The following is a 19725-nucleotide window of genomic DNA, read 5'->3' on the forward strand; positions in this document are numbered from 1 at the left end:
TAGCTGTCGCGTTGTTTGAATTGTTAGGATTAAAAAGGATTTGAAGATTAAATTTCTTTCCTATGTAATCCAGGGATTAAGTTTGAAAAATTGTTAGATTATTTCGCGACGTTTTATATATTGTCATTGGTGGTGACGATTAGCATGATTGTCCACGAATATAATGCCTAGCGGTATCCATGAACGTAGTAATTGGTACTCGTTTACTACGTTTATCTCTGTACTTAGCGCGGGACCGGCGATACGGACAATTCATTTCTACGCAAATGAAAGTAAGGTATTAGGGTCGTATTTCTCATGGAACGTACTACGGTCCGCATGCTAATTCGACTTTCTCGTAGAGTGAATTTAGAGTCGCGCGGACGTGCGGCGATACGCTAACAGATTCGGCGATTAAACTTGCGAACGACCACACGCGACCTTAGTCGCGCGATAGTCATTTAATTCACCTTTTTCACGAAAGTGGCTTGAACTTAAATCGGAATAATCGCAAAAGAGAAAGAACGGGATAAACGGCAACGTTAAATTGTAATCAACTATAATTAATGAGAGAATTCAACTTTTAACCAAACATTTTGAAAATTTTATTGATTCAAAGTACAGTTAAATGTAATATATCTTATTATTTCCCATATATTTGCTGTTATTTTCGCAATCGCATATATATGTACATACATTCAATTTATCTAAAATAAATATTGCATTCATATACATACATATACATATATGTGCACATGCATGGCACGCATGCATACACACACACACACACACACACACACACACACACACACACACACACACACACACACACACACACACACACACACACACACACACACACACATACACAGTCATTAAAGACCAATGAAGTGAAGCGAACAGGCGAAAAGTTAATTACAGGCTCTCTTCTTACTCGTCATTTTTCACGCGTACGGATTTATCCGGTGACGACGAGTCGGCGGCAAATAACAGAGAAACCGTGAAGCAAAGGGGAAGGTGTATAAAGGTGGAAAGAGGCAAGAAGGCACCGCGGCAAAGGTAAAGCCCTTCGGCAAGATATACCGATGGTCGAGCGTGGCAGCAAGGAGAGAGACAAAGAGCGTGAAAGAGCTTTTCTTATCCGAACCCGCTTTCCCTCCTGGAAATCACCTTTAGGAGCCAATCGAGCCATTCAGGCTAAACCCATGGACCACCGATTACGGATTTATTTATCGGTCCTATTGTCCTCTTTCCACCATTCCCTGCCCCTCGGCGTGCCCGCCGTCGATCTCATGTCGGAGAACCTTTCTTTTCCATTTGCGACATATTACCCTTCACTTTCGGCCGGTCTTACGATGCCTTTCTATCCGCGTCGGTTTTCGAGTCTCGAGCAATTTGTCAATTCCTGACGTCTCGGCGTTACCTTAAACCAATGTTGCCTTTCTACCGGAAAACTCGCGCATGGTTAGCAGTACGGTGAAGATTTCCGCTCGTTGATGGCCTCACAAAATTATTTTTCGTTAAAATTTTATGCGCATGTTTATGTTCGAGATGTATGAAGCATATATATGTAAAAAAGTATAAATTAAAATATTCGCGGAATTATTCATTAAAAAAAAAAAAACAGAAAAAATTGATCAGGTCATTTAACTGCAGTACCACTCGGTAATAGAATTAATATTAATGGTCTTTCCAACAAATGTACATTACTCTACCGTTTCGATATCCGCCGTATTATTGGCAACAATATCGGCATATAAAACGGTCGGCCGGCCGCAATAAATGCCGCATGAATATGGCATGCGTATTTTGTTAAACGTGTACGTGAATCAAGCAATCGTATCCCCATGCCAATTTAACGACGACATCGCATGAATGTTTAGTGAGCGACTTTCGGGAGCTCATCTCGATGTATCGGAATATCCGCATTTCCGACGCGACTGCAACAATGTACGACAAGGTCGAGTGCGTTCACCTTATTGTATTCAATAGCGGATATGCATCCCGCCCGTTAATCGACTACTGCAAGTAGTTACTATAGTTATCAGATCGTCCAACTTGTAACACGAACTTTTGTTTTATGCAATACACACTTAGAGTTTTGAATCGAAAACTACCTGCGGTTTTATTCCAAGATTTTCGTCATCTTTGTATATGGAACACAACAATAATTGCACAAAGATAAGAATTAATAATTAAAATAGTTAATGCATGTTATATGCATGAATAATCGATTTCATAGAAATCCTAAAAAAGATCGATCACTTTCTCATTCCCTATTTTTACAATTACAAATTTTTCTAATAAGGTAGACTTTGTTATAACTTTCTAAAAAATACTTAATCAAGATAAAAATTTTACAATTTCTTACTAACATTTTTCTAATGATTTAATACTTATCTACTTTTATGTTACATATAATATTTCTTGACAATATGTACGAGATATTATCAAGAACGACATTGTTATTATCTGAGAAATATTTCTACTTTGTATTTAATTGAATGTTTCCGCGGATTAGCATAAAAGTTTCTGATATAGGAAACAATGAGAAATGTAATTGAAAAAAATTCTCTACATTTGATATGAAGCATAATCGACATATATACATCGATCATATGGATCAATTTGAAATACGATGGGAGCAGTGGCGCATGTACGAATCGAGAAGCGCGGATAAGTCCGCCGAAACGACCAATGGCTTTTTTTAACGCAGTTTTACCTCTGCGCTGCCACGAAAAGCCGATATTTCACAAAAATGCGTCTGCGGTATATTTCTTCGCTTCCGCGATTCGGTGATCACAATGCGCGAGAACGATGGTGGGATGAACGAAAAAACGTTCCGTGCAAGCGACCGCTCGACGTTCATTTCCGCGTATCCCTTGTCTTTAATCTCCTTCTATCCGCTTAACCACCCGCTGGATCGAGGCTGCATCGAATGTGGCAGTCAAATCTAGATGAGGATATCTCAAGAAAATCGACATGCGCTCTTTATTATGTCGAATTTCGTGAGGAATCAATTTATTGATGCATGAAAAAAAAAAAACAAAATCATTAATCTCAATGGAGCTTTAAAAAATTTAATACGCAATTTATGATATGTAAAATACGATTTCACGCATAAATATATATTTACGTGTGAAATTATATTTTATACGAAAATCGTGATTTAATCGTACTGTACGTTAGGCCGGCGAATTTATGAGAATAAATAGTATCCACGCTGATTTTACGAGGCGCCCATAAATGTAATACGATGCTTTTGTACGAGAGTTGGCAGCTGATCTCGCAACAGCGACGTGATACGATAACGCCTGGAATTTATTTACGTTACCGTTTTCGGTTTGGACGTTTTCATAGCGAATCGAGAATTCTGTGATCGTATAGATTTTTTTTTTCACTCAACGTGTTGACAAAATATCTTCGCGTACAACGAATTGAGCGTTATTAAAACAAATGTGTCGAATATTAATATAGCTTTTTGGGTGTTACTTTTGCATCTTCGTGAACAATTCACATAATCTCGTAACATTAAGTCTGGCTTAGTCACGACGTCGTGATGTAATGTCAGCCATAAGTCTTCCGTCAGGAATTCACTATTGCGCTATTCGGTCGGCTTAATTAGCGCCGTTACGACTCAAGAATAACAATAGCGGAAGACGCCGGGAAAAACTCCCGGACGGAACTTTCTTAATTATGCTAGCGTGCGTAGAGGACTACTGGATAAACCTACCCTGTAACTCCCGCGGTTTCTCTATCCACCTACACTCTTTCCTCCTCATCCTTTTTCCTTATTCCATCGACACCGTCGTCGACGACATCTCTGTTCCGTTTCTCTCACCTCGGCAAGCGACTCCATCTCTACGTGACGTGCACGCTGAAATGTCCGACGTTCGTCGCTCGATATGTACCCTTAGAATTCGCGTTCGCATCTCCCTTTGCACGCATCAGGACGTTCCGGCCCAGGACGCGTCCGCCTTTGAACCACTGCTTTATCTGCCTACCCTCCTTACCGTGGTCGAAACCACCGATCCAGCCGATCCCTCCATCCGCCATCGTGTCTCGTCCCCTAGACCGATATGGAAATAAAATCAATACCATTGTTTCGCGGTTTGCACCGTGAAATTGGGTCGTATTTTATTTGTGCCATCAAGACACGCACGATGACGACGACGGCGACAACGACGACGACGGTGCCACCCTTCCAAACACTCCTCCAGCAGAAGGAGGATGTACACGCCCTGATTTATTGATCGCCAATACATACTGATCGTGCATTTTCTTCCTACATCTCTCCTCTTCTCTTGGTCGCAGTATTTTTTTTACGTTCTTTCTTTATAGGTTGAGTGAGCTGCAGCCATTCCCAGATTGCGTGTACCATCACGTTCGAGAAGATAGCGATAGGTATAAATTTGTTTATTAAACAAAAATTTGTAAAATTTCATTTAATCAAATCGCGTCTACTACAAATTTTAAAAAGTAAAAAAAATTTTTTGTTTTTTCAAAATTATATTAATTTGATGCTATTGTTATTCTTTGTCACTAAGTCGATGCTTATTTAACATGATGTAAGATTTCAAGTTATTTCGATCATATATTAAAGCGACAAAAACGGCAGATGTAGTTATCGATTGTGACAGCGATACTTTACCCACTCTTCAGTGAAGAACACGAACTTTCATTGTACGTCGCACGAAATAGATAGAGTAAATAATGTCAGTATATAAATATGAAGAAATGTCAGTATATAAATATGAAGAAATGTACTTGCAGAGATACAGGAAATGAAACGAACGACGCCGCAAGAATTATAATCGTGAGGATAGAATTCAAGCGTTTTGCGTCACTGCTTGATATCTGCTTGAACAATGTCTATAATTTGAATTATAGAGGCACGCGAATAGGTCGAGATCTAGACCAGTCAGTAAACTGGCGTAAAAGTATTGTCGAGTTGTCGTATATAGCTATGAGGACAAATCGATAAAGCGGTTTTACATAGAACACTTGGATGTTTCATCAGTTAACTGCGGATAAATGGCAACATGTAACAGTTTTCTGAGTATAGCAGAAATAATATTTAATATCAATGTATCAATATTAAGTTTGCAAAACATTTTTACTCTACGAATAATAATTAATCCATGTTTAGTACAACAGTTCGTCACTGTCATAGTTTATATAAAACTTGTCCGTTTAAAATCGGTATTATCAGACACGTCGTAAACGAAACTGCACGAGACAGCTTTCCCCTTGTCATCCCCTCCCCCCTCATCACGCTATATTGCTGTTTTATAACCAATCTTGAGAGCGCTAGCGGATGCTCCGAGGTATATACTTTGCGAAGAATATACTTCGGGATCGACGTATCTTTTGTTAAATCTCAGTCGCGGTACCTCCTCCGACAAAATGAGGCGCACTGTATGTGCGTTCTGTGATGTGCTACGAGGTGTATATTAAAACAAAGAACAGGGAGAAAAACGTGAGTGCACTTCCTGACGTGCCTCTACCTATTACGCTACATCGAACCCAACGCATCCATCATATAGTCGACGGCACTCAGACGTTCCCGGACGTGCGACATTCTTCTGTGTGGACGCTTACACATGGTAAGACATGATGATATACACACATATACAGTAACAAGAAGACTCGGACCGTACAGGCACGCGCGCTCCCGTTCCAGCGTATCCCGGGTTGTCCCTGGGGATGGCCGTGTGGCATCAGCCACGACACTGACGTGACCTCCAAGGTGACGCGTCGCCTTGACACTTTCAGAAATATGCGCAGGAAGATATCTTTCTTCTCGACGATTTCGCCCCGGATGTCGGGCGAAACGACATTTGTTTCCCCCTCTTCACGCCGTATAAAAAATATCGCAGTCCCATTTCGTTTCATATAAATGATGCGGCTCCGAGAATCCGATTTGACTTTACGACTTTCACGCTGCCTGGCTAAAAAATGCTATTTAAGATATGTTATCTTATTTTGTATTGTATTTCGTATTTCTAAACTTCTCTGTCTGCATTTTTTACTATAATTTTAATTTTTAACAGTTCAAACTAATTATTTAAATATATAAATTATAAATTTATATGAATCAAAAGCATCTTGACAAAATTTAAGATCACGTACAGCATAAGTGAAGCATTCTGTGGTTTCTTTTTTTGATTTTTAGTAAACCTTTAGAAGCATATGTGCCCGCATTAATCAACATGCGTTTTCACGACGATAACAGATCACACATGCTATTTTTTGGCCAGGCAATTAACACCCACATATGACATTGGTCGGTGCACGACTGACATGCTTTCGTCGCGATTAGCGCGGGAGGCACGACAGTTTGTTTTACTATTTTTAACGAGTATTTTCATCCCTTTGAAAAATGAATTATGAGTCTGCGGAGGCAAGATGTCGGTCAATAATTTTAATTTGTGATACATGAGAGACCTCTGTCATAGTGTATGATTTAGGGCACGCGGCAAGAGACATGCAGAGCTGGTGCGTTATGCACGGCGCTTTCGAAGATATTTTAATTGTAGAAAATTTACTATCGTCACGTGCGGGGCGATCCGTGGCAAATCTTTGATCTCTGAGGCGGTACCGAAACTCCCAAATGAATGTTTCATGGATTCTTGAAATGAATTTTCGACAAGTAGTAAAAGTTTGATTAAATGCGAACAAAAATCTCACCAGATTTGAAATCTAACTTATAGACTTGTTAGTCATTTTTATGTAAATCGTAATTTTTTTTCTATTTTTTTCCTACGTTTTGATTTTATTGAATATTTTAGAATTAATTACTACACTGTGTAACAAGAAAATTGTTTTTTCATTTATGAAAAAAATCTACATATCTGTGAAAATAGAGACAAAATCTAACATAAAAGTTCCGTTCCGAGATCAGGTATTTACGTTTTTTTTTATTTATTTTATTTTATTTTATTTTTATTTGAAGTTTAAAAGGAATTATTTCGGTCGCGGTGCGATAGAAAGATAAAACTTTGTGATTATCTAAAAATTATTTATTTTTTTTTTTAAATTGATTGCTGAAACCGAAAATGATAAAATTAAAGCGATTGGAACAAAGCAAAATGATGAAAATGTATTTTTAGTAGAAAATCGCTCAAATTTTTCTCTTTTTTCAGCCTTTTCATGATTTTCTTTGTAGATGAACCATTATGTAACGTGAGTGCACTTTAACATTTTAATAACAGTTTGACATTTTATAATTTGACAGCCTGCTCAATTTACATTCAGCAAAATAAACAAAAACAAAAGCAAAACAAATTGATAAAACAAAAGAAATAGAATCTTAATAATTTTTGTTAAATATGCAATATATTTGCACCTCTAAAACACACAATTTTATATTATATATTTAAATCTTCAAAATCATATTCTTTACATTAACATTTACGAGCAAAAAGAAAGAAACGTAGAAAAATCAAGAAATTTAAGCGATTTCTAAAAAGTGCGTTTCTTATTATTTTGTTCTGCTTCAATCGCTTTAATTTTATCATTTTCGGATCCAGTAACTAATTTACATGGAAATATATAATTTTCATACAATTGCAAAATTTTATCTTACACAATCAAAATGATCCTTTTTAAATATCAAATGTGCATAAAAAAATAAATAATTTGATCTCTCGGAACGGAACGTATTTCAGGTTTCGTTTCTACATTTATGGACATATCGATTTTTTCATGAGTGAAAAAAAATGTTTTGCGTTGCACGCTATTATATTTTACATATATTTGATTTAACGATTACACACGTACACCATACATTTCATTATCTGATTTTAGAAAAATTGCACGTGTTATGCTTGAAGCTTGCTGGAAGCAAGACGTGAGTATTATCGGCGAAGCCATCATTAATTAGCGTTTATCTCAGCGCTTCGCGAAGCGACTTGTCACTTTTTTTGTCTGACACGCAGCAACGACATAGTGACAAATAATAGTTTTTTCTCCACAAATGAGACGCGTCGTCGCCCTTTGGAGCATGACTTGCTGTTACCGGCAAACGCTTCGAAACACTTCGATTAAAAATAAACTACCGGGCAGCTTATATACGTGCTCTATCTTTACAAAAGAAATATATTCGATATAAAAGATATATATTCGATTTTCCTTTTCTTGCGCTTTCTTTACTCGTATTGTTTCGCCATATAAAATAAATAATCACGACATTTAAACATTAAAACACAAAATTGTGATAAATTTTTACCATAAGTGATATAATAATTCCTTCTTTGTTCGCGCGAGTGATTTTTTTTTCCACTTGACAGCGAATATTAGTGAAACGATACAACGTTATACATTTTTATGAGATTCACATACAATTATTCTCCAATCTATTCTGCATTTAGATAGCATGTTTATACCTTATTGATAGATTTAGTCTGTCTTATTCTTTTAAGTGGTAATTATAATATTCCATTTAATTATTATTTGTTGATATTAAACTTAGGATAAAAAACAATATTTTAGTATTGTTTATAATCAGATATATTGTTTGATTTTAATAAAATTATAATGGTTAAAATCATTATTACACAATGAGATACTATTTCGACTAATGCGAATTTTCAATTTTTTATTGAAATTGGGCGCTACAGTTCGTATGATTTAATCTGCGAGTTAATTATTGCTGTGAATGTCGGATGAAGAAGAGGAAGATGGAGGGAATAGAATCCTCTTACCACGCGGCTATTGCTTTTTCGGTAGGATTATGGAGCAACAAGCGAAAAGCGATCCTTTGTTGCTCGTTGTGCGTCCAGCGAACGAGAAGGAAGTGTGATGAGGGTGGGCACGTAAGGCTCGTTGAAACTTGGCGAACACTTGGCCGCAAAGTTCCTCCTCCACAAGCTGTATATTGGTCCGGGGATGAGAGATTGTCGGTGAATGAGGCGGCGGAAATAGGAGCTTCGCGAAAAGTCGGAACTCTATTCGGACGAAGTTGCAGCCGAGCGTCATCGAAATGCTGCACTTTGTACAGCGTGAAGCAAAAATTATTATAATTTCGTGGAAGAACAATGTAGCTCATCCAGTTACATAGCTTTTCCATATTTTATGGAAAAGAATGTTTCATTTTTTTGAAAATATATTTAAATTTTAATAAAATTTAAACTTGTAATTTTGATTTTATTGGAAAAAGAAGATTTAATTGTCATATCATATATATGTCAAAGACATATATATGTGTATATATATATATATATATGTATATATATATATATATATATATATATATATATATATATATATCAAGATTTTGATAGAATATTTATGAAATGACAAGTATTACGGAAAATCCGAAAAGGTCATATTTAAATATGAGGTATGTGATTTATTGCATCCAATATAATCGTAAAACCACGTTTGCTGAGCCGCCGAGCTAAGCGAAAAATCTGGGATTTAAATCGTGTCTAAACACTGCTTTTTTGTTGGGGTATTCCGATTGAGTGGAATGCCTGCATATTTTCTATTGTACCAAAACTTAATTCTACCTTTGCTTTGTGTTCAAGCACGGTTCTATGCGTGCACATAGAATTGTAGTGCGTGTATTCGCGTAAGACTCTTGAAAACTTGGCTTAATATTGCTTGAGTGACGAGTGACGATTAGAGATAGCTGCGAGAAGGGAAGGCGGAACAGGGGAGGAAAGGGGAAAGTCGGAAACTTGCATCGAGTCAAAGTTGTGTACTTACAGCAGATTGTTTACCACGTCGGAAATGTTACACGCAGACTGACGGTGAGACTGTTCTTACACCATAATTCGCCCCCTTTGCCACGATTTGGTTATTGCTTCGCATTCTATACAGATATACGCAACTGCAATTGAGCATTCCAATAGTTTAAGATCCTCGAATAGTCTCGGAGTCGCAGCCCGAAGAGTCTTACGAAGATTTAGCTTGTCTGTAACAACCGAACTCTTGAATAAAATTTAATATTTATGTCGCCATTAAATATCTATTGTATTTATATATTGTATTGTTATCAATTTTAAATCATTAATTTAAATCTTTATATGAAATTTTATAAATAATTTATATTACACGCTATATTTAAAGAAAGATTTAGATTTTGATTTTATGCTAATTAAAAGTCAACTGCTTTTTTTTCTGAGATATTTATATTTTTTTGTTTATAAGGTGTTATGTGAGCATTAACATTTTCCAATCATTAACGTCAGTGCGTTCCAAAATGGCGATACCAAAATGAAAAGTCGGAAATTGCGTGCTGAGCAGCTCCTCGCGAGCTTTGCGCGAGATGATTTTTCGTGGTCGGCACAATTTAGATCCGCAGGCGATACGACCGCGATCGATCGTGGCAGCACGGTTGTAAACTGCAAACTTAGTGTCAACGTAACCCAGAGCTCCGTCCGGCGAGGAGGCACCTGTCAGGCGTTACCGGTATATATTAACGCCGGCGGGTGCGGTGGCGGCGGATGACTCGGGGATCGGGGTTGGCTTTTGAAGTCGCATAGTTTCCTGCACCGGCACGCAGACGTTGCGTGTCCAGAAGACTCGACGTTGTCGATCGTACGAGGTCGACGGTGGTTAACGGTACGTGCGCGCGCGCTCACGTACCGTTGCGCGTGCATGTGTACATGTTGCATAACTATGCCCGGTTATCGTCACGTGCGGCATTATGGGAATAGTTTGTAAATTAAGATCGCGTATGCGGTAGTACGTAGCAAGCGCAATATTCACGACGGTCGTTTGATACTTTCGATGCGCTGAAATCTCGAGCGACGTGCTAAGACTTCGTTGACGTGCTTCGTTTAATGCAGCCAAACTTACAATTCTGTCGAAGCCATTGCAAATTATCGTAATTATGGTAAGATCTGGAAACAAGAAAAACAATAGAATCGTAAGAAAACGGAAAAAAATTTGCGCGTGTTGACTCTTTTAGTTTTCATAATTCTTTTTTCAGTCTTCAGTTTCCTCAAGTTTTTCTTTAAGTTTCATCTTCTGTTGATTTTGCTCGGTTAAGTTTTATCCGTGAAAATAAGAGAGAATAAAGTAAGAAACGTATTTACGGTTCACCGAAGACATCTATCTTTAGTTACGTTTCTAAGGGCTAGAGATAGACTACCGTAAACAAGTAGAAATGAAAAGGATTTACAACACGCTTTGTTGTGTTTACTACTATGTTGTTACAAAGAATTTAAAAAAATGAAAGAAGATTAAGAAGTTTTTATTGATTATTTCTTTTATTTATAAAATCGAAAATTTTTGCTTTGAAATAATTTTAAATATTATTAAAAATTTGTAAAACTATTTAAAGAACGTTCTAAGAAATATCAACTTTTATTCATAAGCGAATCAAAATTTGAGATTCTCTTTTTTTAATATATATAGTATATATTAAAACAATTTTTACACTATTTTTAAAAAAAGGAATCTCAGATTTTTATTCGGTTAGGAATAAAATTTAATATTCACTAACAGCATGTATATATTTATAATACGTATATATAAATCTATGAAAGAATTTATGAAATTATATTTGCAATAATAATTATCTCTTTTTCACACGATAATTACATTTAATATGTATTCAATTAATGTTAATGTTATACATTAAATTATATTAATATTTGAATTAAATACGTTTAACAAAATTTTAATATAATTTTAATATAATTTTGTAAATATCAATAGACGTAATTTAAAAAAAAATAATTTCAGCGATACATGGTAACTTTAGTTATTACTGAAAATGATTGAAAAATTATTTTTATTTACTGTTTTATGACTTATTGGATTATAAAAAATTTTACATTTAAAATTAAAAAAAAAATGTTTTTCTGATGAGCGACAAAAATATAGCAAGAGTTTTTCTCGCACAACGATATCACTTAAAGGAGCTTAAGCTTCCTTTCGCTGCTAGTTGCACTGCCTATCCGAGAGCGAGCACCTGTCGACCCCCATCTGGTTGCAACTACTCAGAAGCCGACGCGGCTGACCGCAACAACGTCTGTACCACTGCGGCTCGCGGCGGCATCGTACATCGTCTTCACCGTTGCGGCGGTCAAGTAGAGTAGATCCTGGTGTGATCCGTCCGGTCGACTAGTCCGGGATCTCTCAGGGGATGAAGCGGGCCTCTCGGTGGATAATTACCTGAAGAACGTCGACTAGAGATAGCCGGTGCGAAGAGAAGGATATACGTCAGGAAGGAGGCCCATTATTGGCGATGTCTGTCTCGAAGTGGCCGGAAAAACCGTCGCAAGCAGGAAAAGAAAAACATTTTCAAAGACGACATATTCTCCGCGTATAGACGAGCGGATTTGAGGCTGCGTGCGACGCGCGGATAACACGGGAATAGGATATCGCTTTTTTTTCTTTTTTTTTTCCTCCTCGCTTTTCTGGCAGAAAAGAAAATCGCGTCCTTCCAGAAAATTGATCTCGGTAAGCTGTATTTGACGACAGTACAACGTTCATCGAGATCGAATCCGACGCGAATGGTCCCTTCGCCTATTGGACGTATTTCGCAGAGTGCATTCGAGGACGGAAAAACGAAATATGTGCGCTTGCGGCGTGAATGTACATCGTTCGGAAATGCTGTTTTACGCGCACATCCCGCGGTTATAGGGTATTTCGTGTAATACGTTTCTCGCCGGACGATCACGCTGAACATCGCGCCTTGGCTCGCGCTTATGAAATTTAACGTCGCGTTTGTTCCGCTCGCTCGCAAATGGCGCCGGTTAAGATTATCGGCAAGGTATAGCCTCTTATATTCCACGCACGTAAGTCTTCCGACGTCTTTTATGGATAAATACATATTTCGCTTGCGTCCAATAATGGCACGACAATATGGAGAGTTATAAAGCGCCTGACGCGCGCAGGATGGCGGGCTCGGCGAGCGTGTACCACTTTTCTTCATCGCGATGAAAAAAATGCCAGTCTCGTGTCTTGGCGTTTTTATCGAGTTTCCCGATCGGGGATTAAGCTGATGGAAAGCACAGAGGGCAAAAAGAGTGGAAGAGAGAAAGAAAGAATGGAAAGAACGATCGCGAGAAGTTAGTTGTGAAAGACAAGAGAAAGAGACAGAAAGGATCATTGAACGTCGCACGTTCTGGCTGCTGCATCTACAATTTATTATTATGAGATAGGTGCATATAGATCGACTGCGTTATGGCTCTCGAGTTACGCTTGTAATACAGGCCACGTTTGACAAACAAAGAACATGTTTGTTTGCTAGAGGATGGAAAATGGCGGTGCTGTAAATCTGTAATGACAATCATTAACACATCTTGTCTGTAAATATTGTCATGTATAGACTTAAGAAATGGTATAAATTTTATCACTACTTTGAAATTTTTCTATGGAAATAATTTTTGAGGCGAGATGAGATTTCGCAGCAACTTGTTCAGCGGAAAAGCCTTTTTTATAAAATATTTTACTTGGAAAGTAAAATATTTCTTCTCTATTTCATCTGCAAATGATTTCTTAATATTTGTCATACACTTAACGTTCCCATTTTAAAATCGAAAATTAAATCGCGCTAAAATTTAAGATTTTTAAATTTACGCAATTGACATATTTTTGCTAACGATATCCACATGTGTCAATTAAAACTTTTATCAAGCATGAAAAATATTCTGATCGAGGACAATGTGTGTATGTGTGCTACTTTTTATTGAAACATTCTTTTACCGAATGCAATGAAAAAGTCATGTCCGAAAATTGTCGGGCAGCGCGTAAATGGCGTTGTGCCTGTCGTTCGATAATACTTTCAGTTCATCATAACTCACTCGCGCCTTCAGGGAATATTTTTTTCATCTACATTGCTTCCCATGCCTACTACGCCTAGCAAACTTTCCATGCCTACTCCCGAACTGCCGATAACCCGGAATTTTATGGCGAGGTTTATGTGCGTAAAGCGTCGCGACCCCCGAAGGTGCATCAGAGCTCTGTCTGATATTTTTAAGAAATTCCATCCCCGAGTCTACCACCTCTGCTCTTACCCATCCGTCTCCTGCCGTTTTTTCATCGTCGCTCCGGGCTGACATTATGCTAACCAATCTCCGACCCTCGATATTTCGAGCTGCTCGTCGCTTTCGTTGATCTACGAGCTCTATTCGCCTTTTCTTTTTCTCTTCTATTTTCTTATACGTTTTCTCTTCGCCACTTGTTAACGCTTACGAGACCAGAAGCTGCATCTCCCAGAACGAAACGCCCTCGAACTGTCAAAATGTTACAAACCCGCTATTCCCGAGGGAGCTCAGGCATGAGGGCTACCAGAATGGAACGAGATTTCGTCCTTCTCAGCGTGAGTTATCGTCCTCGGAACCGATACCGGCTGATAACCTTTTCTTATCCGGATTACAATCTACCCGCGTGCCGCATGAATAGGATTTTGGATGAATCGAGTTAGAAACTTCCATCTCAGAGAGAGAGAGAGAGAGAGAGAGAGAGAGAGAGAGAGAGAGAGAGAGAGAGAGAGAGAGAGAGAGAGAGAGAGAGAGAGCAATTGCTTGGGATAAAAGCAAAAACTGCTTACAATCGATCACGAGAGTTACTAAACAAGTTCAAAAAGAAGTGATTCGATAAGCGAAGTTTTAATTTTAAATTCTGTTTATTTTTTCATCTATAATATAAAGTTTAAAATAAAAACATGAATTTTATAAATAATTTTTTAAATAATTGTATTATAATTAATATAAGTTTTTCGACATTATATACGGATATTCTACAACCTGTGTTCCTTAACATCCCTTAAATTCCTTAATAAGCAATATGCTTTTCTTTTACTAAAAAGAACATCACGGCTCTGATAATACGTTCATAGATATCAATTTTGTTGCGACCGCGCGCATTTGTGGCATTAAGCAAGGATTACTTTATATTATCCGTTGCTCAGACGTGTTTCCTGTCACACATGTGGCATATTTCAGTGTTATTTCGACGACGGAAACTCGATACGCGCCGTCGCGCAATTTCGGTAGAGCGAAATCGGAGCGATCATCGCCCATCGACGTCGGTTTATCGAAAATTTATTCGTTCCCACCGATACGTGACTGCCGCCCGCTTTGAAGAGGACCGACAGCCGCTAGCCGAGCGTCGTCGCGGCGCTCGCAAATGAAAGTTACTCGATATTGCGTCAATAATGGTTCGACGTATGCGACAAATGGTGCATGGCTGAAAACGGCCAAGAAAGGTGCAGAGCTGGAGAAAGAATAGCAGACAAACGCTTTTTCATTGGACAGCAGTGGGGCGCTCGTAAAAATGTCATTGCACCCGTGGGTAGAATCCTGTGCAGCTTCGCAATTTTTGGCCGCAATACGTCATACACCCGCAGTCGCAGTCGCGTCGCGAATAAGCCGCGTTAAAAAGACTAGCAAAACACACCAGCGTATGATTTTAGTTCTCCGATATATTCCATATCGAAGACATTTTTTCATATTACAGCTTTACTCACCCGATGCACTAGCGTCGATTTATCCCCGGCACTTCGTGATATTGAAGATTAGTGCGTGGAGATCTGTCAGATCCAAGTTGTCAGAACTAACTAACGTGTTCTCTCTAACGCACCCACGGCTGTTTGTAGTAGACATGATAAATATGAAAAAACGGATAAATACTACCAGACTACCAAGTTTGCGACCGAGCTAACGAATTTATGCGACACATATTTTTAACTCTTTTTTAACTCCCAACCCGAGCGATGAGAAATGGTAACCATCGCGTCTGGTTTTACTCAGATACTAAAAGAATTACGTCAAAATAAAAATTGTGGTTTCCAAGAGAAGATAGAACGTCTATTGATTGACGAGTCTCCATATTATATCTTTCTCTTGCATAAGAATATCGCGAGATTCATTACTTAGAATATTTTCATTACACTAGGTACTAGACGAGAACGTTTTGTATGCGGCTCGATTCATTATTCGATGCGGAATCTGAAGATTTTAGAACATCGTGAGTGCGAAATTTGCCAAATGCCGGAGCGGAAAATGGCGCCTTTCGAAAAGATCCTACGACTCCGATTATAGTAATGCTGGAAGAGCAAGTAGATTGTCGTAGATTCTCGTATTCGCTTCCACATCGTATAAGTGTACGAGGTGCAAATATCTGCACCAGGGAACTTTTGCGAACTTCCCACGCTCGTATGGAACTTGCATTCGAGCATTACGAGTATTTACATACTCATTCTGACTCGCGAGGCATCCCCCTCGTCGCTTGTGAAACGCCATACGTTCTTAATCTCTGGCTCTTTGCCCTCATAGCCGCGTAAACTTTTAATCGTTGAAAGGAATTTGCCGGAATTTATAAAGTACTAGCAGTGCCACTAAGAACGACATTCATAGTTGGAATTATCAAACATTATCTTTAATACCTAAGTTAAAAAGTGCAATTAATGTAAATTTATGGAATCTTTTTTTCACATTTCTCAAATTTCTCTTTTATTATTTAAAGTTTTTTATTATTCAGTATCTATAACTATTCAATTTTAATTTATGTTTTTATTACTATTAATTTTTAGGCAAAATTTTAACTTTGAGCTATTAGAGTTTTCTAACGTAATTAAATTTTGAGAAAGATTTCCTATGTAAGAAGAACTCGAAGCGCTGTGAAAAGAAACTCGCATCCCCCGATCGATTCCATCGGCAATCAAACTTTCCAGTAACACAAATCAGATTTCCATGATTCCTTGCACGGTCGGATCACACGCTTTTTCGAGGGTCTGTGCTCCTTGTTGGCGCCTTCCTGAATATTTATGGTCGCTCGTCGAGAGGGGTGCTTTCGTTCTCGCGGATCCATCGACGATGAAGATCATTCTGTCGTCGTCCGTGGAAGCGAACGTTTTTGGTCTCTCTTGTTAATACAACGATAAATCAAGGCAATATTCGAAAATTACACGTGTAACGCACCATGAAATGAACCGATCGCCCGTCAACCGGGTTGCCGCGATTCAGCACAAAAGGCAATAATCGTATTTCATGATCGTCATGGGATTCCTATTTAAATCATTCCTCTCTTTCTACTATTGCGCATCCTCCCTTCCCTTCTAACCGCTGTGAATATTTTATGTGAACCATTTAGATATATTACATGACAGCGAATGATATGTTATTAAATGAAATACTGATAAGTTTACATATTTAAACTAGGCTACGAAAAATTTTGGTATAAAAATGAAGAAGAGATTTATAATATAAGATTATTTTTATGTTTACATTTGTAATAATTTATATTGTTTTTTTATTTTTATCTTTTATGTTTGTAAATTTTATTATATTTTATTATATTATAATTAACGAGTACATAAATCTGGATTAAAGATACGCATTAGATGCGCCAAATACAATTTCATCTGAGTCTCAATTTCATTTGTTTAATAGCAGAATAATGTACAACGTGAGACAAGAACCAGATAATCGCATTTAGCGTTAGCTTCTCATCATGTATTTCATAATATGCGTCAGCAACTGCTGTCCGTGTAATTGCATTGGTCACTTCTCCGCATATCTTGATAATGAGCAAAAAATATGTATCCATTAAATTTAAACCTTATGATAATAATCGCATAATAGTTTTTTCATAACAAAATTTAAAAATTATTTCTATTTTACATTTTAATTATAAATTAAACATTTTAAATTATAATTATATAAATTTAACATTATAAATAAACATTTTAATTATAAATTTTAAATCATGTAATCTGAAATTGATACCGATTTTTTTATGTATGCATGTCTTAATAAAAAGTAAGAGCGAGCGAGATAGAGAGAGAGAGAATATATGCGAAATAATATTACTACATACGTGAATGCGTAGAAGTGCAAGGATGCAGAGAGCAAGTAATGCTTGTCGCAAGATAAATATTATGCATGCGCGATTGCGGATGAATTTATTTTACCACTGGCGCACTCGTCTTCTCTATGACATTGGACGTTTCGTCAAAAACGTCAAGAATTCCACTCTCCGGCAAAGCAACGGAAGCCGCATCCCTTCATGGATCGTAGGGATGCATTCCAGATGCCTCGAGGCGAAATGTTTCTCCCGCAACCGTCCATGTAGAAAGGAAATTATATCGACAGCTCTTACGAAGACTACCGAGACGAGCAATGGGCGCTTTCGTTTTTTTTTTTATTTTTTTCCACCGCGATCGGCACGGCGCCTTATGAGACTCGACAGCGGTGCGGTAGATGAGGGTGAAGGGTTTGAAACGAGGGTTTACAGGCGTTCCTCAACTTCAGTACCGATCTTGAGCCTTGTGAGGCTTTTGGAACCAGACCGTTCTTTCGCATGAAATTCTTTGTACCGTTAATGTATCTTGAAGCACAAATAATATTTATATCTGATATATTTGAAAAAAAAAAAGAAAAATTTTTCTCATATATTTAATTTCAATCTTCATAAAAATTTGAATTTATATAATTTTTATTTTTTACGTTATCGTGTATATAAATGTTTCTCTGTAATAATAATTTTTCCTCATCTTTTTTTCTTACAATTTGTATTTCTTTTTCGAAATCTTTCGATATCGAATCTTATGTATTACACAAATTATTGTCCACGACAGTTGATTTGTTACACACCAGTAAATGATGAAAGCAATTCAATCAGAGTTTTTGCAGTATCGACAATCAGTTGAGACAACTCTAGCCTTCCTCTCTTGATCATAACACTCAGAGCCCTGCTGCTTCTACATGATTTACGATGCGTGAGCCGTGCACGTATGCCAATGTAAGTTAAACGAGCCTTTCTCGTGGGCGCGATATTTTCATGAACGCCTACAGCGGATTTACTGCTGCACGTGCTTGGTAAAAAAATCAACTCGTCAAGTCTTTCCTATGAAAAAAACGCGCAGAAGTTTTGCTTATTCGTGAACGAAATACATCGAGAGTTATTGTCGATGGTTCTTTTTATACTATAACTATAAACTTTCGTTTACGAGTGCACTTTCTTTCAGAATCAAACATAACGAACATCCGATGGTGACATATTAGAATACAAAAGCAAAAGAAAATCATTGCTTATGAGAATTAACATGTTAAAAATTAATAAATGAATGATTATTTATGAGCAGAAAACATGTTGCTAACAAAAATAAAAAACACATATTCAAGCACAAGAAATATTGATAAAATAATAAAAAAATAACGCAAGTGAGATCCGAAATCGCGTGATTATTAACAAATTTTTTTGTTGAAAAAAATGAAGAATGCCCCAGACTGCCGATTCAAATCCGGGTTGGTAGCGTGAAGAGTACGTGGCGAAGGGCAGAGAAGAGTTGATAAGGATTAAAGCAAATGCACTCTTGATTATCTCGTCGGGTAGAGGCGGACCCAGGACCCAGACTAAGAAAAACACGGGGAGAACGGAGAGGCTGTTGAATACGCGGTCGGGATTTTTCACGGATCGATTATGGCAATTCAATCAGGAGGGGGTAGGAGTGCGGGTGGAATTTGTCGTTTCGACGTAGAAGCGACGCAGTTTATTCAGAGGAGAGCTCCGGAGAGCGGCGTGACGTCCTCTCGAATGTGCTCTCCATCTATCCCGGCGGAATCCCGCCGGTGTTTTCTTTCCGTTTCCGGGCAACCGAACGGAGAAAGGTGCGCGACGGAATCCTGGTGAAACGGGACAGGACGATAGGGAGAAAGAGGATGCGACCGCGGCGGTGCAAACGGGATTGACGAGTTTGCCGAGCCGCCACGTCGCGCACTTCGGGCACGGGTGCGAAGTAAAAAGAGACGAGGACGAGCTGTTACGTAATTTATGGAATGG

The 19725-nt window shown here is 37.9% G+C and overlaps 1 protein-coding gene across 2 annotated transcripts in view; it reads left to right on the top strand.

Annotated features, from left to right (window-relative positions):
- The window catches only part of LOC105432315 (uncharacterized), a 321362-nt gene that overhangs the window by 189830 nt on the left and 111807 nt on the right, over nt 1-19725 (top strand). The window contains exon 6 of one of the 2 annotated variants that reach the window (XM_089085419.1): nt 4321-4383. The exons of the other annotated variant lie outside the window; for it this stretch is intronic. Coding sequence (XP_088941545.1) covers nt 4321-4383 — 63 coding nt within the window. The remainder of the gene's footprint in view (nt 1-4320; nt 4384-19725) is intronic. 2 annotated transcript variants of the gene reach the window in all.

Source organism: Pogonomyrmex barbatus, unplaced genomic scaffold (assembly GCF_055798465.1).
Source record: "Pogonomyrmex barbatus isolate J1 unplaced genomic scaffold, ASM5579846v1 scaffold1, whole genome shotgun sequence".
Classification (NCBI taxonomy): Eukaryota; Metazoa; Arthropoda; class Insecta; order Hymenoptera; family Formicidae; genus Pogonomyrmex; species Pogonomyrmex barbatus.